This window comes from Panicum virgatum, chromosome 9N (genome assembly GCF_016808335.1).
Source record: "Panicum virgatum strain AP13 chromosome 9N, P.virgatum_v5, whole genome shotgun sequence".
Taxonomy (NCBI): Eukaryota; Viridiplantae; Streptophyta; class Magnoliopsida; order Poales; family Poaceae; genus Panicum; species Panicum virgatum.
In genome coordinates, this window is record NC_053153.1 from 65,633,138 (window position 1) to 65,653,337 (window position 20,200).

Consider the following 20,200-nt stretch of genomic DNA (forward strand, 5'->3'; position numbering starts at 1 on the left):
TAAGAATAATGATATGCATAATATTATTAAAGCTCAACAATCAAAGTGTTATTATAGGTAGATCATATTTGAATTGTTTAACTAACAATAAGATATAATTTACGCTAATGAATAGAGTGATATATAGTAAAAAAATAGTATAATTTTTAAGCAAGGATACAACGATATGTAATTTTTTGAATTTTTAATACTAGCAGCACAAATGCGAGGGATGTACGTCTAGTTTTACGGATCACAGCAGCGCTCTCCTCTTCTAATTCGCAGAAGGCAGTGAAGGAGACGGCCAAGCCACCCCGTTCATACTGTTCCAACTGCCGTGAGCCGTGGCCACGCGCAGCCAAGGGCCGGCGGAAAATCAAACGCTGACGCCTTCCGGTCCAATTCGTGCGCCCGCCAGGCATCCAACTGACTCTTTTTTTCCCAGTCCTCTGCTCCTGCACACAGATCCCTCCCTAATCCGCCAGGCATCCACGTCCACTGCGCGGCACAACCCTGAGTTCTCTTCTCCCGCTCCCGCAAGCAACAGAGCGTCATCGCGCTCGATCTCTCCTCCCCCTTGGAACACCCCACCCGCCCCCTGCAAGCGACCAATCGGCCGGTCCAAAGAACTTGGCCGCTTCTCTCGTAAACTCCAGCCCGGACAAACTCGGGTGAAGATCCCTTCTTGTTCCGCGCCTCGCCGATTCCAACCTTATCTGCGCGCCGCGGCTGCTTGGTTGGCGGCGAGCGCGAACCACGGGCGCACCAGCATGCGGCCGGAACGGCCATTGCTGCCGCCGCCCACCCCGCCCTTGCCGCCGTCGCAACCGGCGGATGAAGCGGCCGGAGGAGCGGCCATGGACGACGTGCCCCCCCGGCTGCCGGACCCGGTGCCGTCGCCGATACTGAGGCACTCGCCGGCGAACTCGGTCAGGCGGACGCGGTCGCTGCGGTCGCTCCTGGCCGACTCGCCGTCGGTGACCTTCGCGGCCAACCTCAGGTCGGGCTCCAAGGCCGAGTCCATGGCGTCCTCGCTCGAGAGCTTCCAGTTCCAGCGCGAGGGGTCCATCAGGTCCGCAACCCCCGCGGGCCTCGGGCGGGTGTCCACCAGGCGGTCCGCGTCCGAGCGCGCCGGCTCGCAGCGCGACCTCCGCGACGAGGACGCCCGGTTCGTGTACATCAACGACGCGGACCGCACGAACGCGCCGCCGGCCGGGCTCCCCGACAACGCCGTCCACACCACCAAGTACTCCGTCCTCACCTTCCTCCCGCGCAACCTCTACGAGCAGTTCCACCGGGTGGCCTACCTCTACTTCCTCGTCCTGGTGGCGCTCAACATGGTGCCGCAGCTCGGCGTGCTGACGCCGGCCGCGTCCGTCCTGCCGCTGGCGTTCGTGCTCGGCGTCACGGCGGTGAAGGACGCGTACGAGGACTGGCGACGGCACCGGTCCGACAAGAACGAGAACAACCGCACGGCCTCGGTGCTGGCGGGCGGCGCGTTCCGGCCCAAGCGGTGGGAGGAGGTCCGGGTGGGCGAGGTGCTGCGCGTGGTGGCCAACGAGACGCTGCCGTGCGACATGGTGCTGCTGTCCACCAGCGACCCCACCGGCGTCGCCTACGTGCAGACCATCAACCTCGACGGCGAGTCCAACCTCAAGACGCGCTACGCCAAGCAGGAGACCATGGCCACGCCGCCGGAGGCCCTCGCGGGGGTCATCAAGTGCGAGCGGCCCAACCGCAACATCTACGGCTTCCTCGCCACGGTCGACCTCGACGGCCGCGGCCGCCAAGCCGTGTCGCTCGGCCCCTCCAACATCGTGCTCCGGGGCTGCGAGCTCAAGAACACGGCCTGGGCCGTCGGCGTCGCCGTGTACACCGGGCGGGACACCAAGGTGATGCTCAACAGCTCCGGCGCGCCGTCCAAGCGCAGCCGCCTGGAGACGCACATGAACCGCGAGACCATCATGCTCGCCGTCGTCCTGTTCGTCCTCTGCTCCGTCACCGCCCTCCTGGCGGGCATCTGGCTCGGCGACCACGGCGGCGACCTCGCCGTGATCCCGTTCTTCCGCAAGAGGGACTTCTCGTCCAGCGACGACCCCGACGCCAAGTACAACTGGTACGGGATGGGCGCGGAGGTGGTGTTCACCTTCATGAAGTCGGTGATCCAGTTCCAGGTGCTCATCCCCATCGCGCTGTACATCTCCATGGAGCTCGTGAGGGTCGGGCAGGCCTTCTTCATGGTGCAGGACCGCCACATGTTCGACGAGAAGCGGGAGGCCAAGTTCCAGTGCCGCGCGCTCAACATCAACGAGGACCTGGGGCAGATCAAGTACGTCTTCTCCGACAAGACCGGCACGCTCACCGAGAACCGGATGGAGTTCCGGTGCGCCAGCGTGCACGGCGCCGACTTCAGCGACACCGCCGGCGACGGCGACGGGCATTCCGTGACCGGTAAGCGGACCCCATTTTCAGTTGGACAAATACGCCTTCATCATTCAGTTCGGTTGACTAGTAGTCACCGGTGGCGGGCCGTTTTTAGTTTGGCACATCAAATCAAACATGACACTTGTCCCTTGCGAACTCAGTTTGTCGCCGTGCTCCGTTTGGATTGCACGAGCTTGGAAAACTGGTGGAATTTGAGGGTTCTGACGACGCTGACCGAGAAGCTGACGGCACTACTACTGTAGTACAGTTTCCTGTGCGCGCCATCTTTTTATTCATAGCATAGTAGGACACAACATAATCGTGCAGCACTGTTGGCTTTTGCTGAAACTTTTAGCACTTCCTGACACCGAGCTTGCCGCAGCTACTGTTGCCATTTGATTTGAGCGTCCTGATCGTCCATTGCAGAGTGAAAGGCTCTGATGACGGCCAAACCTCGCGATCGACGCAATTGTTCTTGGATCACTAATGGCCCTAGCTAACATCCCTGTCGGATGAGAATTACCAGCCCTCAACTAATCCATCACCGTTCCAACATTGTTTAAGGATCCCAACTGCCTCGATAGCGACGACTCATCATCATCCGTTTTGTTTCCTGGCACAAGAGGCTGACACGCCTGAAACTTGATAGAGCAACTACTACCAGACCAACTGACCAATCTGCTGGCCGGCAATGCTCCAGCTTCTGAACCGAACTTTTCATGTGTGTGGCTCGCGCAGACGACGACGGCGTGGTCCTGCGCCCGAAGACGGCGGTGAGGACGGACCCGAGGCTGGTGGCGCTGCTCCGGGACGGCGCCGGCGCCAAGGCCGGCCGCGCCCGCGACTTCTTCCTGGCGCTGGCGACGTGCAACACCATCGTGCCCATCGCCGCGGCCGCCGACGACGGCGCCGCCGCGGGGGAGCGGGTGCTGGAGTACCAGGGCGAGTCCCCCGACGAGCAGGCGCTGGTGTACGCGGCGGCGGCGTACGGGTACACGCTCGTGGAGCGCACCTCCGGCCACATCATCGTCGACGTCTTCGGCGCCAGGCAGAGGTACGCCCCCCGCGTCTCATCCGCATCGTGTTGCTGTTGCTGTTGGGTGCATTGTTTGTTTGTTTGCTTGCTTGTTTGTTCTGCTTGTTGCCTTGTTTCCTACTCCCTCCTTCCCCGTTTATAAGGCATGGTGGAACATGACACGGTCTTCTAAACAACACTTTGACCATTTATTTATCATATATTATATCACTTTTGATTATAAACTTATAATCATTGTAAAATATATTTGATTATGAATCCAATCATATGAAATTTGCATTATAAAAATAAAAATTTAATAGTCAAATTATTGGTCAAAGATGACAAGGTTTGAATCTTGATATACGTGTATGCCTTATAAACAGGGAAGGAGGGAGTACTTTTTTTAGTCGTCCATGATTTCTAGGTGGTCGCATCGCCGTTCCGCTGGCGAATGCGCTGTCTCTTTGTTTTAATCTTCTGTTGTTGTGGGGATAACAAAAGATTAGTGCGTGCATGATTGGGCGGCGGCGGCGCCATGGGATCGGTAGCTATAGGCAGACGTCGGATGGATAGGCCGAGCGAGACATGTTTTTCAATGGCGCCACCAAAAGCAGCACTTCACACCTGCCGTGGGGCTGCTACGCTGATCACCTGTTGATCAGGGCCCCCTTGACAGTGCGTCACAGCACCAGCAGGCAGCAGCCCGGCGTAGCACACCGGCAGGCAGGCTGCAGATTGACCGTTCAAAATCATTGCCCCCGCGTACGTCCCTGCCAGACTGGTCCGCGGCGTACGGACCACCGGGCACCACGTTTTTCAGGCCGGAGGGTACCCTGTAGCATGATGACACGAGGAATCAGGTGGCACCGTCCCTATTTTTATACTTTGCTGGTTGGGTGGTTGGTACGGCGCATTGTTTTTGCGGTGGTTCGAGGCCGCCATGGCGCTGGCGCTGGCGCTGGCGCGGTGGCGCCATCCATCACGGAGTGAGAACTCGGTTGTTGACCAGGTCTTGTTCCTCTTGGCCATCAGCCATCACCGCATCAGCAGCTGTCAGATGTTAGCACGCCTTATCCACCGCCTGTCAGGCCGAGTCCCGTCTGAAAATGATCAGGATTTGAAATTTAATTCAGAAGCACGGAGGGGTGCCTCTGACGTTGCGAGCATGCACAGCACGTAGTGGCGTTTCCATCTGGCCCTCTCGGCACGTTCGGGTCATCAGGTGGGCGAGGGCGGCGCGCTGACTCCGGTGCGCAGGCCATCGTTCGGGCCCGTCTAGAAGGTCGCCATCTAGTGGACATGTGCGAGGACCGGAAGGGCAAACCGTCCACGACGCGCCGGTACGTGTCGGCGCGCCGAAGCTTCCGCCGGCTGACACGCGGGTCCCGGCACGCCAGCGCGCCACGGGGTTCGCGTGGCTACTGGACTTCACATGTGCGCCGCGCGGGATTATTATACGGTTACACCCTTCACCTGCTCCGCGTATTTGCTTCCACGAGCACGCCCAGGTCGGTTCATACCGGTAACCCATCATCGTCCAATCTCAAAGAGGAACTCTGAAGTTTCTGATGAGCAAGCAAGTCAAGCTCCCCCGGCGCGGCGACGGGCCCACGGGCCGGTGGTAAACGCCGCCAGCCCGGCGGGCCTTTTGCGGGAGGCGCAGCCAGGATTTGATCCGTGTGCCGGCGCTCCACGGTTACCGGACGCCCGGGATGCTCGCGTGCGTGCTCCACAAGCCAGATCCGCGGGGCCCCTGCCGCGCCCGAACAGGCAAGACCGGACGGTGTCCACGAGGCTTCCAAAAATTCCCCGTCGTCCTGCCCCCATGTCAATGTCAAATGGACCCCCCCCCCCCCCCCCCCCCAACTGTGCCTGTTGTGGCCTCTGGTCTAGTGGTCTGGTAGGCCAACCAACCTGGCCCGGCCTAAGAATAATTATTCTCATTACAGGCCTTGCCTTTGCGATAGCATGCACGTGCACGCCGAGCTTCTCGCCGCGCCGTGGTTCGTTAACTAGTCCAGGCAGCCAGCACAGTTTAGCAGGTTTGACTTGGTTTTGTATTGGCCGCCGCATGATCCCAAGAGATCCATCGTCCTTGATCGTATCATCACCATCATCATCATATGAGGTTTGTCTGTGCCCATGAATTGTTTTGCCGGTCAATTCTGGGCAACTTCACGCTGGGAGATATTCCACGAACGAACTTTCTCCTCGTCAACATCCCAGAGCCTCCTTGACAAGAAACCCTAACCGCACTTAATAACGGAAGAAAATCCACCAACGTAGCGATCAGCATTGGTCCGTTTCTATAGACTGGAAAAAAGATATTTTTAAATGGAAATTTCCCCATGCTCCCAACGAACCTGTTGTTATCATGGAACCCAACCCCAGCCTGTGTTTTTTGGATTGAAAGACTAGTTTATTGCCTGCCCTTTTCCTTTCCTGGATAAGAGAAGTGCAGAGCAGATCCAAATCTCCAATCAGGTGCCCGGGTGAAGGACGAGAACAGGAAAGAAATGGCACCTCTGTCCTCTCCTGCTGGCTCCACTGTCCTCTCCGTCGCGCATGCATCCAGCCATCCACGGACAGATCAAATCCAAGCATAAAGTACTCGGGCAGCGTTTAGTTTCTCAACTTTTTTTTACAGTACCCGTCACATCAAATTTCCGGACACATGCATGAAACATTAAATATAGTTGAAAAAAATAACTAAGTGCAAAGTCTAACTGATTTATACGAGATGAATCTAATGACGTTAATTAATTCATGATTGGACAATAATTGTCAAGTAACAACAAAACGTGTTACAGTACCCAAACCCAAACTTTTTCACCAACTAAACACCCCCTCGCACTCGTTGCTGAAATGCAACAATTTTATTTTACTAGTTAGGTGCCCGTGCTAACGCCACGGGTAAACTTTAGATATACACCAAACAACACATGATCCATAGTCCAAACAAACAAATACACGTTTCGCACAGAGGAGAGAGTTATTATGTTGATTACACAAACACATCCATAGAGTAAAATCCATAGAGCGGTGATGAGTAAAATAGACAGAAAGCTAGAAGTCATAGTGAAAAGAATAACATAAATTCAGTTGACATACACCAGAATTATGTTTGAGATATATGCCAGAATTATGGTGGAGCAAGGTCATTTCTTGTTTCTACAGATTTGTCCCATCACACTTACAAAACTGGTTTTTTCTTCATACATATGGACAGAGTAGTCATCAGAGTAAATATATTACACATTTTTGGATATTTAGCAGAAGCAAGACCTAATGTTCACACAGGCTAAAGCACCTCCTCCTCGCGAGGCCTTGATACAGCACTGGAAGTAGGTCTGAAACTTCTTCCCTCCCCACGTCAACAAATTTTGGATCAGTAACGATAATGCAGATCAGTGTTATGCTGAAAAATGACTGAGTAATACTTAATGAATATAGCCAAAGCTTCCTAGCTGCTTCACTACTAAAAACATGTGAAATCTTTTAAAAAAATTGTGCCTAAACACTTTGAGTTGTTATGCAATCAAACAGATTAGTTGAAACTATTGTTACAACTTCATGTACTAAAATAGAAATATTGATCCTGTAGTTACTTCATTCATCTTAAGTGAAGGACACCAACCCCCATCTAGAACTCGAGTTTTCACAAGCTAAAGATGTTGAGGCTAGCCATGAAAATGCCCATATAATAAAGAGGTTGCTAGATGTGGAAGAAACAAGATCACAGAGATATAATTATTTAGCTTGCACATTCATACATTCAATCACGATTAATATTAACTTTTAGAGATATATCATGTGAACAAGAACTATGCTAAGCCAGACATCCACTTGAGTAGTGAACAATAACGTGGAACCAAAAGTTTTGGTTTCAACCTTAAGTTGCTAGTTACCAAAAGTAGTCCTGCATCAAATCATGTGCAAAAAATGTATGAGGGGATCATGTGCTGCTGGACTCCCCTCCGTTCCATTCCATGGCAATGCTGCCTTTAGTGGACATAGGTTAATTGACTGTAACAGAGACAACGACAAGTCAATTTGCAAATTTAGGAAGGAAAAAGACATGTACTGCTGTCCAGCAATTGAACTAAATTAGGCTTAAATATAAACTAAATTTGATTATGTAGTGTTGCCGTGTTGGCACATGAATGCAGCTTATACAGGACAGGTTATGCAAGTATGCCGCATGATTACAAGAGCGCATGACACAAAAGTACGAATCAATTAATAAAATTGAAACTAATTTTCTTATTACCCCAATGTCCTGCATCGAACATGTCTATTGTTGTACGGTGAAGACATCTGCAACAGTAGTAAAGCATACAACTCCTAGAGCTTAGGGCACCTTGATTTAGCTTCTGAAGGATTAAGTAAACAAACAGGCACACAATACTTCGAATTTGCAAAGGAAAAGCTCATGGAATTCCGTTCACCCGGGCATCCCTCCTACATATATGCTTGGTGGGAAGATACTTCTCCATCATCTTGAATTCTTGATCCAGGCCAGTCCATCATCCCTGCACTCAACAAGTGTTCAGAGGCGCACTGAATCAGCACCGCTGATGACTATAGTGATAAAATGCACTCCTGACTCTGCCAGCTCCCCTGGTACACATGCAGCTTGTAAAATAGGGCACCATGTAAGGATTTAGAAACACATCATTTTACCCGTGCAATGAAATGACATGTATGATCAGATAGTCTAGAACTTTATATTTTGCAACCACATAGATGATAATGAAATTTCTGCTATTTCTACAATGAGTTAATCTTGAGTTACATATTTCCAACTTAAGTGTGGTATTAAGCTCGACATATAGATACTTACGATTACAACATAGCACGTAGCTCTCCCGAGTTTCATTGAGTTTCGTTGATTATAGGGATAAAGGAATTACCTGACTAAAGAAGACACGGGCTAAACACAGGCACATAGAGAAAGTCGTGGGAGGAGGGCTGGAAAGGAGTGCGCGAGGAGGGCCGGAAAGGACGATCTGCGGCGGGCGTTGTCCGCCGGCGGGGATCGGCGTCGGGGCTGCGGGTGCTGGGGAAACGGAGGCGCCGGCGGTTGCCCATTGGTGTTGCGGGTGCTGGGGCAGACCCGATGCAGCGTCCGCGACGGATCAACGAAGCGGTGGCGCGTGGTGCCCAGTGGCGCAAGCACGGCCCAGGCGGCGGACGGGCCCGCACCTACAGCACAGCAGGGCCCCGACGCGTGCGGCGCTTGCGGCATGAGCGGCAGCGGCAGAAGCGCCGAGCCGCGGCGCATCAGGACGGCGCCCGTGGCACACGCGCAGCGCCCAGGCCCGCGGCATCAGCGGCAGGCGCCCAGGCACTCGCGCAGGTGCTGGCGCGTGCGCGCATCAGGTGGAGTCTTAGACGGAGGAACCCTGCGTCGACACAGACCCGGCCAAGGGAGTCTTAGATCCGGCGAGGGAGAGGGTAGATCCGGACCCCGGCGGCACGCCGGCTGCGGGGTGCCTTGCCCCAACGTCGAGCGCCTCACGGAGGCCCCGGAGGACCTCCCGCCGCCCGCGATGGCGGCACGCCGGCCGTGGGGGGCCTTGCCTTGCCGGCGAGCGCCGCACGGCGGCCGCGGAGGACCTCCCGCCGCCCGCGATGGCAGCACGCCGGCCGCCGGGGGCCTTGCCTTGACGGCGGCCGCGGAGGGCCTCCCGCGCCCCGCGATGGCGGCATGCCGGCCGCGGGGAGCCTTGGCCCGACGGCGAGCGCGGGCAGGGCGGCCGGTGGGGGTCCCTCGGCCGAGGGCGCGTGCGGGAGGTGGGCGAGCGGGCCGCCGCCGGAGCTCCCACAGGCGCACATGGGGGAGATCCACCAGCGCAGAGAAAGGGAAGAGAGGGGAGCTCCCCGGTGGGGTTCGAACTCGGAGCGTTGCGTGACTTCCTCCGGCAGTGGAGGCTTCCACGCGGGGCAGGCTTCGTTGAAGCCTGGATGGGCTGGCCGTCAGATCACAATGATAACTGCTGTGAGCCGTAGATCTTTATGAAGATGAATTGCTGGGTACAAATTTCCGAGTGCAGAAGGTCGTGGATCCTCAGCGAGGGCAGTTTATGGCTGTGGTCGTAGCCTTATTCAGTCGATCTTTTAAGGATGGATTTTGGGTATCAAATCCACTGTGCGACGTGGCGTGGTCAATTCACGCCTTTGAGGCACCCATGCAGCATTGCAGCCATCCAAAGCTCTGAAACTCACGCCTCCAAGGATTCAAGCCTGCACAGTGCGCGTCCCACTGCCTCGCAAGTACTGCCACTGTGAGGAAATGAAATTGACGCCGCACCACGTCTCGGCCAGTGCCAGGCAGCCATCACCCATCATGACCATATCCAAGTTTCACGAAAACTCTCGGTGGTATCTTCAGATCTTCTCGATCTTCTCCCTGTAAGCTTCGTCCGTATCCCTTCCGCTGCTACAGTTGACTGAGGGCAAAAAAAGCGGAGCGCAGGCGACTTCACTTCCGGAGCCGGATTCGCCCGGCCTCGGAGGGGAGGGGAGCCATGAATCTAACGTCCGGTATACATATTCCAGCTTTCTAGGTTAATTTTAGGTAGTTTTGGAGTTGTTCTGCCCATGCTAAGTTGCTTGGCTAGGCTCTTTTGCTGCTCCTTCTCCGGCGACGGCGCTAGTGGTGTTGATTCCTCTGGAGAAGGGAGCGTAGCATCGTGTCTCCGTCGCGGATCTTGCAGTGATGCTGGAACCGTGATTGTGAGGTACTGTTGTCTCTACCTGTATGTGTTTCAGGTGGAGATTTGGACGCCCCCTTGTTGGGGTGTCTGTTTCCTGGCTGTGACGGAGAGACAGTGGCTCCGTTGCATCCTTTTGGAATAAACTTCTCCTGGATTTCTCCCTGTCTCGGTGCTGGTTGCTCTATCGTCGCCGGTGAATCTACGGAGATGTCCTCTGGCTGTGATCTTGGGGATCCGGTTAGGGGTTGCACAGGAGCCCGCTGTTGTTCGGGCCTTCGAACGGTTGTTCAGGCGTCGGCGATGGCATGAAGGGAGCTCTATTTCTGGTGCAAGGTTTGTGGCGGCTGGTGGTCGAATCTATGTAGTTTCTCCAGTGACCATGGACGAGGTTGCCAGGTTCGAGGTCCGGGGTGCACGGGGATGATCCCGGCCGATGTGCCACAGAGAAGAAAGTCTCGTCTTTGGCGGGCGGCTTATTCGGCTCACAAAGCAGCTGGTCTGCGATGATGTTTTCTCGGTTCCAGGTGAAGTTCGGCTGGCGTTGCGACGGCGGCGGACTGATATGGACGGAGTTGGGAACGAAGCGCACGAGAACTTTAATGGTCTTAGTTTGTTTTTCATTTTGCGCTTTTGTACCGGAACAGTGGTTCCTTCCGTATCCTTCTGAGCTGTACCAGTATTTGTACTCGTTTGTTTTTCTTACTTAATACAGGTATGGTTCCTCAAAAAAAAAAAGTTTCACGAAAACTCGCCTTCGGTCACGATGGATAGAGAAATGGAGCCCTCCTCTCCCACACCAGCCACCATCCATAATCCATGTTTTTTTTATTAAAAAAAGATTGTAACTTCTCTGATCGTCGTATCAGGTCGAATTCCCTTTTCTATAGGAGCATGCATTGATGCACGCAGAACCAAGGTATCTGCGAGTTTTTTAGGCGCATGCCTGCGAGTCGTGGCGTGGGACTGGGCAGGGAGGGTGCTCGAGCCTCGAGCCCAGTGGCCGCGACGGCGCAAGCACGATCGTCACCGCGTCATCCGGTTTCTAGAAGCGGACAGGGGAGGACGAGATGACCTGTCGCCAAGTTCACAGCACGGAGACGGCCGTGGTTTACGGGGAGGCGGGAAATTTTTATTTCTTCCGGTCGTTGGCTGCTTGATGTCAACTGCTCCCTGCCCGAGCCGCCTGTCCGGACGTTGACCCGGCGCCGCCGGCGGCTTAACGGAAGATTTGTGCGCGGCAATACTGCAAAAACGCGGATGAGGAGCGTGCCTCCCTGACAAGATTCCCTACAGGATTTAAAATACATGCGGAGATGGAATACTATGCAGCAGCTTGTGATTAGCGTGATCGCGGGCCCTGCCGTGATTTCGAATTCGGAAATGGTGGGGAAAGAAGTAGAGTACGTGCGGGCACAGCAAAGTCAGCCGGTCAGCGATCCTGTTTTCGCTGCTCTAGTCTAGACCCCCCTTGTGATTGCCGTGCAAGTCATGCAATTCTGGCTTATTTTTTCCTCCCCTACCTAAGAACCGAGCATGATTAGGACGTAATACTATGGAGCTGTTTATAATCCGGTAAAACCCAGCTAATGCCATTTCATTGAGGAATTTATGCTTATTAAATGATACAGTGTACTAGTATGTGAAAGTGAACAAATGCATTTTAAAACCGAACTTTTCTGTGCTGATATGCATTTTAAAAACCTCTGAAATGGATACTACTGTAGAACGCATAGCAGCCACCAGCCAGAAAAGAGTGGCTTGGAACTGGAAGCTTAGCCATGAAGCGAAGCTTTGGTGAACAGGACGCCGAACCTTTTTTTTCGAGCCAGCAAAAGATTTAAAGAGCAGCTCAACGCAGCTGATCTGCATGCCGAATTGCAGATAGATATTAGATAGACCTCGGTTTAACTGATTCGGGCCCACCCGCACCAAGAAAAGAAGTACTACTATCACCAATGACCAATCCATAATCCATCCTCTGGCCTTTTTGGGTCCGAAGCTTCAAGATCTCCGCCCACAAAAGCTTAGCCGGCCTTCACCGGCGCGGCGCCCCCGGTACCAAACCGCCCGGAACGTAGCTTTTCTTGAATTGTTTAGCGGCCGCGAAAGCGAAACCCGCTCGCCGGCCGTCCCGCCACCGCACGGATGCCGCCGGGGCCGGCCGCTCCCGTATACGACGGAGTTGTCGATTTTCTCTGTCGTATCGGCAGCAAGCGGGGGCAGAGAAGCTTCTAGGAGGACACGGGCAGTCAGAGGGGTGGAGCGTTACCAAATCTTCCTCCGCTAATAGTCTAATTCAGTAATGGGAATTCTTTAGATTAGCGCTGCCTAATAGCTTCTGCGGCAGATTCCTTGGTTCGGAGAAAACCAACGCGGGCAGGGCGAGCGGAGCACACACGAAAGTCTACGAGCTCTGTCTCTCTCCTCATACGGACGGTGCCGTCGTCCTCACCAACTCCCCCCTGCCAGATTTTAAGCGCCATGGCCAAACCATCCCGGCTTCCAATTTCTCTCTTTCTTCCCGTCTCTGCGCTTCGCTTCCTCCTTCCTCCCCGGCCTGCGGAAAGCGGGCCCTGGTTAATCCAATCTTTAATGCGCCAGTCACCGTAGTTACTCCCAGGCGTCCGCCTTGGCCAACCACCCGCGCCTCCTCCTCGCTTGCCTTGCCTTGCTTTGCCTGCCAAAACCCAACTCGTCCTCTGCTCGTGAGCTCGCCGCCTTCCCCTCCCCTCCCTGTTCTCGCAGCCCGAACGCGGCGAGTGCCGCTCGGCCCCGATCCGCCGCTCAAAAAACCCGACTTTCGCGCGCGCGCCGGGAGCGCCATGCCCGGGAACACGGGAGCCCGGGGTTCGGGGCGCCGCGCCGTCTGACTCCGCGCCGGTCGGCAGCCTCCCGCCTCCCGCCCGCGCCCCTGCCCCGCCGCCATGGCCGAGGACCACGGGTCGTCGCGGCACATGTCGGCGTCGCAGAAGGAGCTGGGCGACGAGGACGCGCGGGTGGTGCGCGTGGGCGACCCCGCGCGCACCAACGAGCGCCTCGACTTCGCGGGCAACGCCGTGCGCACCGCCAAGTACTCGCCGCTCACCTTCCTGCCGCGGAACCTCTTCGAGCAGTTCCACCGCCTCGCCTACGTCTACTTCCTCGTCATCGCCGTGCTCAACCAGCTGCCCCAGCTCGCCGTCTTCGGCCGTGGCGCCTCCGTCATGCCGCTCGCCTTCGTCCTCCTCGTCACCGCCGTCAAGGACGCGTACGAGGACTGGCGGCGCCACCGCTCCGACCGCGCCGAGAACGGCCGCCTCGCCGCCGTCCTCTCCCCGGACGCCACCGGGGGCGCCCAGTTCCTCCCAACCAAGTGGAAGCACGTCCGCGTCGGCGACGTCGTGCGGGTCGTCTCCGACGAGTCGCTCCCCGCGGACATGGTCCTCCTCGCCACCAGCGAGCCCACCGGCGTGGCGTACGTGCAGACGCTCAACCTTGATGGCGAGTCCAACCTCAAGACCCGCTACGCTAAGCAAGAGACCCTGTCCACGCCGCCCGAGCTGCTCGCCGGCGCCGTCATCCGGTGCGAGCGCCCCAACCGGAACATCTACGGCTTCCAGGCCAACCTCGAGCTCGAGGGGGAGAGCCGCCAGATACCACTCGGCCCGTCCAACATCGTGCTGCGCGGCTGCGAGCTCAAGAACACGACCTGGGCCGTCGGCGTGGTGGTGTACGCGGGCCGGGAGACCAAGGCCATGCTCAACAACGCCGGCACGCCCAAGAAGCGCAGCCGCCTCGAGACGCACATGAACCGCGAGACGCTCTTCCTCTCCGCCATCCTCGTCGTGCTCTGCACGGTCGTCGCCACGCTCTCCGGCGTCTGGCTGCGCACCCACGAGGACGAGCTCGAGCTCGCGCAGTTCTTCCACAAGAAGGACTACCTGAAACGCGACGACAACAATGACTACGAGAACTACAATTACTACGGAATAGCGGCGCAGATCGTGTTCATCTTCCTCATGGCGGTCATCGTGTTCCAGATCATGATACCCATCTCGCTCTACATCTCCATGGAGCTGGTCAGGCTCGGCCAGGCCTACTTCATGATCCGGGACTCCAAGCTGTTCGACGAGTCCTCCAACACGAGGTTCCAGTGTCGGGCTCTCAACATCAACGAGGACCTAGGCCAGATTAAGTGCATATTCTCGGATAAGACCGGCACGCTCACGCAGAACAAGATGGAGTTCCGGTGCGCGAGCATTGACGGTGTCGATTATAGTGACATTGCACGGCAGCGACCTGCTGGTAGGGTAGTTTCTCCCTTATCCCCATCAATTCTTTTGAATAGGATTGTAGGAGAGCCATCGTTGGCAATTGATTGCTTTTGATTCATAGCAGAGGGTGATCGGATTTGGGCGCCAAAGATATCGGTGAACACCGATCAGGAACTGGTGAAGTTGATCAGGGATGGGGGTGATACAGAGCAAGGGAGGCAGACCCGAGAGTTCTTTCTCGCCCTGGCAACGTGCAACACCATTGTCCCCATGGTCACTTATGGCCCGGACCCTAATAAGAAGGTGATCGATTACCAGGGCGAGTCACCAGATGAGCAGGCATTGGTCTCTGCTGCTGCAGCATATGGCTTTGTGCTAGTTGAACGAACATCAGGACACATCATGATCGATGTGCTCGGTGAGAAGCAGAGGTACTATTGATTGAGAAATTCTTCGTGCGATTTATAATGTAGGCGGACACTTTCGGTGGTGTGCAGCTAAAAGATTAACAGCATTAGAAACAGGGAGAATGGGACGTACAGATTTCTTTAGAATCATAGCAGCGGCAGCTTGCCACTGGTTTCTGTCAGTAGTTCAAATTTTTGTTGTTTGTGGTTGTTGCTTTCATTCTCCTTTTTGGGTCTAGTGCAAACAATCAGTAGTGTTTTTTTAGTGAAAAGACAATCGGTAGTGTTTTTGGTACTGGAACAGCAGAAAAACTGTCTCAACTACTTTACCGTGCTTGAATGCTATTGCTTAACTCCCATTTATCGTGCAATGCATGGATGGGCCTACTGTCTTTATACATGTAGAAGACTAGTGCATACCACATATTTTTTTCAATTTTGCTTAAAGCATTTATTTGTAAGTCATGCCTTTCCTATTTCCTAGAGCATTTGGTTAAACAATTTCCTTTTACTGAACTTGATTTGCAGATATGATGTCCTTGGTCTTCATGAGTTTGACAGTGACCGCAAGAGGATGTCTGTTATAATTGGCTGCCCTGATAAGTCAGTCAAGCTTTTTGTGAAAGGCGCAGATAGTTCAATGCTTGGGGTCATTGACAAAATGTTGAATTCAGATGTTATCCAAGCAACGGAGAAGCATCTCCATTCTTATTCATCATTAGGCCTACGAACGCTTGTTATCGGTATGCGGGAACTTAGTCAAGAAGAGTTTCAAGAGTGGCAAATGGCTTATGAAAAGGCTAGCACCGCACTACTAGGAAGAGGGAACCTACTCCGCGGTGTGGCTGCCGACATCGAGAGGAACTTGCGCCTATTGGGAGCTTCTGGTATTGAGGACAAGCTGCAGGATGGAGTACCTGAAGCAATTGAGAAACTGAGGGAAGCAGGGATCAAGATGTGGGTGCTAACAGGCGACAAACAAGAAACTGCTATCTCCATCGGCTATTCCTGCAAACTTTTGACAAGGGACATGACACAGATTGTAATCAACAGTCGCTCAAGGGATTCATGCAGAAAGAGTCTGGATGATGCAATCACCATGGTTAACAAATACCAATCATTCTCAACAGATCCACAACTTAGAGTGCCCCTTGCTTTGATTATTGATGGAAACAGCCTCGTCTACATTTTTGATACGGATTGGGAAGAGAAGGTATACTATCATACTAGAATATGTATAAACTTAGTAATTCTATGGTCAGCAACTTATGAATTTCCGAATTGCAGCTTTTTGAAATCGCAATTGCTTGTGATGTCGTCCTATGTTGTCGGGTAGCTCCCCTGCAGAAGGCTGGTATTGTTGATCTCATAAAGAAGAGAACAAGTGACATGACTCTAGCTATTGGAGATGGTATGATTTGTCTTGCTATATTCTATTTCAGAACTTCAGCTATTCTTTATTTGTCAAAAATCTGATAAGAATTATGTTTTCAGGTGCAAATGATGTATCCATGATTCAAATGGCTGACGTTGGCATTGGCATCAGTGGGCAAGAGGGAAGGCAAGCTGTTATGGCCTCAGATTTTGCCATGGGGCAATTCAGATTTTTGGTTCCTCTGTTGTTGGTTCATGGCCATTGGAACTACCAGAGGATGGCCTACATGATCCTATATAACTTTTACAGAAATGCTATTTTTGTGTTTGTGCTATTCTGGTAAGCACAATTCCATAATTAACTTCTTGGTTCTGTCTGAATAAAGGAACACATATTAATTCGTTAACCATTGCAGGTATGTATTTTACACTGGTTTTACCCTGACAACAGCAATAACTGAGTGGAGCAGCGTGCTATACTCTGTGATATACACCGCTGTCCCTACTATTGTTGTTGCCATTCTAGATAAGGATCTTAGCCGCCGGACATTGCTGAAATATGCCCAGCTATATGGCCCAGGGCAGCGCGAGGAGAATTACAATTTGAGGCTATTCATCTTCATCATGATGGACTCAGTATGGCAGAGCATTGCATGTTTCTTCATCCCTTACCTTGCATACAGGAAGAGTGTAATTGACAGTTCCAGCCTCGGAGACCTCTGGACTCTCTCTGTTGTCATTCTTGTCAACATTCACCTGGCAATAGATGTCGTCAGATGGAACTGGATCACACATGCAGCGATATGGGGTAGCATTGCTGCGACATGGATTTGCGTCATGATCCTAGACTCCATACCAACCCTGCCTGGTTTCTGGTACGCACGCAGCCTTAATATTTTTTTTTCTACTTACGAGATAAAGGTCTGCATGGTTGCTGATTCTGTAAATTGTATGACAGGGCAATCTATAAGGTGATGGGAACTGGGTTGTTCTGGGCACTGCTGCTTGCGGTAACCGTAGTCGGGATGATTCCTCATTTTGCCGCAAAGGCGTTCACTGAGTATTTCACCCCCAGTGACATTCAAATCGCGAGAGAAATGGAGAAGTCACAAGATACCCATGATGCAACCCATCCAGAAGTTCAGATGAGTTCTGTAAGTAGAGCTTAGAGTAGGGGATACACAGTGATCTTTTTGTTCATTCGAATAGGATAGCTCTACACCTTTATTTGGTTCTTTTTGTTGTGCATAGGCAATTCTTTCAGCAGTGTGCAAGCTTTCTTGATGCTTGCTCCATTGCCAACTATCAAATGGATAGCCCCCCTTGTACGCATTGTGTATCCACCCGCCAAATTTTGTTGATTTACATGAAAGGAAATCGTACAGGAGTTAAGTGTACAAAATAGAAACTGGTCCGCATGGCTTATGATGGTATACACTGTAGTACAGTACACATTCAAGTCAACTGTACAGATTCAGCAACCGTATTAGCTTTGTTGCATCTTTATATGCTGGTTTCAGAGTTTCAGCAAGCACTTTATTTTAGTTCATTAATTTCGTTGAATCAGTTGTAAAAACATTATCACAGTGGTTCATTTGAAGTTTGAACGAGTGATTGGATAATACTATAGACAGATTGGGTACAAGTCGACCGGGAATCTGGGAAATTTCTTCCCCTGTCTCTGTCACAAGATTCAGCTGATCAACGCCACACCGTTATCTATCTAAAATATGAGGTTGATTGAGTCGATAATCCATCACGTAAGTTGGTGGGCTGCTGCTTTCAGTATCAGGTGTTCACAAAGTTTGTTAACCAACTGGAAGGAAAATTTGCGCTTGTCCATGTCACTCTACTGAAATGTTTACAGTAGGCATTTTAAAATGAATAACTGGTAGGCAATGGTTCAAGTCAAAACTGGAACGTTATCTGGAACGTTCTGCCTGCAGTAAAAACCATGTTGACTTTCTTAGGGCAGTTGTATCACAATTCACAGCCCATAAATCTCTTTGGTTATTGTCCATTTAATATGCAGTCCTAGTAGTATCTTGATGTCTACAGCCCCAATGCGATTCTTGTTCCAATAACAATAAGGTAGTGTTCGGTTCAGTGAATGGTAACCTAAATGGTAATATAATCACATTACACCGGTATCGGATGAGTGGAGTAGTACAGTAGTACTCCCTTGAGTCCTTAATGAAACTGACGTTTTTTAAATGATCTGAATTCACTACATCGTTATAATTTTTATATTGACCAACTTAGTTTACTGCAACATTTGTATTTGTCCATTCGAGTTAAGCCTGGTGCATCATATGGAAGCAACAAAATTATATTCTTAAATAAAAGGGAGAAAAAGGTACAGGCGCAACAGTGATGATTGAGAACCCAACTAACAATGCTTCTTTTTTTCACAATAACAAGTATTCAGGAAAATATAATTATTTTATTTCGAGGATCACAGTCACAGCTACCACAGAAACATACTTTTTAAAATTGAGATACCCAATCCGAATCCAACATCAAGAACCCATGAACAGGTGCACACGACATCAAATGGTTTTTTTTTCTAAGGAAAACATCAAACGGTTTTTATTTGAAGGAAAACATCAAACAGTTTAAAGTGCTCGGCTCCTCTCAATTCATCATCAATAGAATGGAAGCATCTTCCAATTTTGATTGGAGCCGCCGTTCCACGGGAAGACTATGATGGGCGTCCCGTCATGCGCGCCACCGGCCTCAGGCACACCGTTCGCCGCGTCAAGGACGGTGTCGACGTCGCTCACGGTGCGGATGTTGTGGAACCCCTGGCGCAGGTCGTCGCTCTGCGTCCACAACAGGGTCACGTCCACGGAGTCCGGCCTGTGGCCGGCGAGGTTGACCTGCCGTGCAAAAACGTCAGCACCCAGTGTTTCGCAGATGGAACGGGGAAGAGATGGACGTACCAGCTCGTCGCCGCGGCGATGGCCCGGCGCCTTCCCGGTTGCCCGGTTCACGAGCGCGAACGCCCGGTGTCCCGCGCCGTCCGTCACGTGGCCGGTGTTCCGGAAGCTCTGGATCCAGCACTGCACGAGACAGAGAGAAAATCAAAAGATTGCATTGTCGTGTGAGGTGAGCGACGGCGCGCTGACGAATGCTGCGGAGACCAAACAAAACCGGGCGGAGGCGCACGATCGACCTGGCGTTCGTCCTCGTCGTCGGCGCGGGCGAGGACGGCGGTGCCTTCACGAACAGTGAGGCTCAGTCCCTGGCCACTCTGGCAGCTCTGGCGCTGCCGCCGCGGAGGGGGCACTGTGCGGGGCGATCCGCCACTGTTGGTTCAGGCCGCCGTTCCAGCGGAAGAGGATCGGGCGCGTGCCGTCGCGCGCGCCGCCGAGGTCAGGGATGGCCTCCTCCGCATCCAAGATGAAGTCCCTGTTGTTGACCATGTGGAAATATGCAATGTATATTTAGAACATTCTAGAAGAGTGAAGGCAACTATGAGTAATAGTTATCATACTTCATGGAGAAGTGTAAAATTCTCTAGAGCAAATCAATCTGCTAACCACACCAAACTATTTGCTACTTTGCTAATTGATCCAACCGCATAGTCACAAAGTTCCTGGGTCGACCGGGTCGAGGAACGGGTCGAGGGTCGAGGGTCGTCACTTTATAAAATTATGGTACGAAGGGGGTATACATCTATAGAATGATAAATTATTATGTAGGACGCGACCCTGATTCATCGGGGTCGATATCTTCGGGTCGATAAAGACAAAAACTATATATATGCTACTAATGAAGAAACTAATCTACACAAGCATATAAAAAACAAATAAAAGAGTACATTTAGACCATGCTACACGTACTCAGCTCATTGTATAACAAAAACCACACCAATCCACTGTCCATAACCTCCTTATCCCAATTAAATCTGCTAGCAATGGGGCTGCGACCCCTTTCAAACCGGGACACGATCCAACCTTGAATGGGACACTGACCCTCTTCGACCCCGATCCTCGAATCGGAACGACGTTTCCGGGTTGAGGG

The 20,200-nt window shown here is 52.6% G+C and overlaps 2 protein-coding genes and 1 long non-coding RNA gene across 5 annotated transcripts; 1 reads left to right on the forward strand and 2 right to left on the reverse strand.

Annotated features, from left to right (window-relative positions):
- The first annotated feature begins 446 nt into the window (after positions 1-446).
- Positions 447-17,737, forward strand: LOC120687861 (phospholipid-transporting ATPase 1-like). Of its 3 annotated transcripts, none has more exons than XM_039969939.1 (7): positions 447-2,430; positions 3,142-3,457; positions 15,329-16,013; positions 16,088-16,211; positions 16,295-16,514; positions 16,591-17,049; positions 17,133-17,737. In XM_039969939.1, the coding sequence occupies exons 1-7, from the start codon at positions 750-752 to the stop codon at positions 17,341-17,343; spliced, it is 3,696 nt and encodes a 1,231-aa protein (XP_039825873.1). In that variant the 5' UTR covers positions 447-749; the 3' UTR covers positions 17,344-17,737. The 3 variants fall into 3 exon arrangements, with proteins under 3 accessions (XP_039825873.1, XP_039825874.1, XP_039825875.1); XM_039969940.1 differs by lacking the exons at positions 447-2,430; positions 3,142-3,457 and adding exons at positions 12,422-14,424; positions 14,515-14,824 and having other exon boundaries at positions 17,133-17,503; XM_039969941.1 differs by lacking the exons at positions 447-2,430; positions 3,142-3,457 and adding exons at positions 12,434-14,424; positions 14,518-14,824 and having other exon boundaries at positions 17,133-17,503.
- Positions 6,501-9,406, reverse strand: LOC120687862. Its single transcript, XR_005680889.1, has 2 exons — positions 7,313-9,406; positions 6,501-6,780 (listed from the first exon to the last, which is right to left on the reverse strand). It is a non-coding gene; the product is annotated as an uncharacterized LOC120687862 (long non-coding RNA).
- Positions 17,738-18,819: 1,082 nt separating the features above from the next.
- On the reverse strand, positions 18,820-19,599 carry LOC120689264 (ricin B-like lectin R40G2). Its single transcript, XM_039971571.1, has 4 exons — positions 19,464-19,599; positions 19,350-19,393; positions 19,117-19,236; positions 18,820-19,053 (listed from the first exon to the last, which is right to left on the reverse strand). The coding sequence occupies exons 1-4, from the start codon at positions 19,597-19,599 to the stop codon at positions 18,820-18,822; spliced, it is 534 nt and encodes a 177-aa protein (XP_039827505.1).
- Between the last annotated feature and the right edge of the window lie 601 nt (positions 19,600-20,200).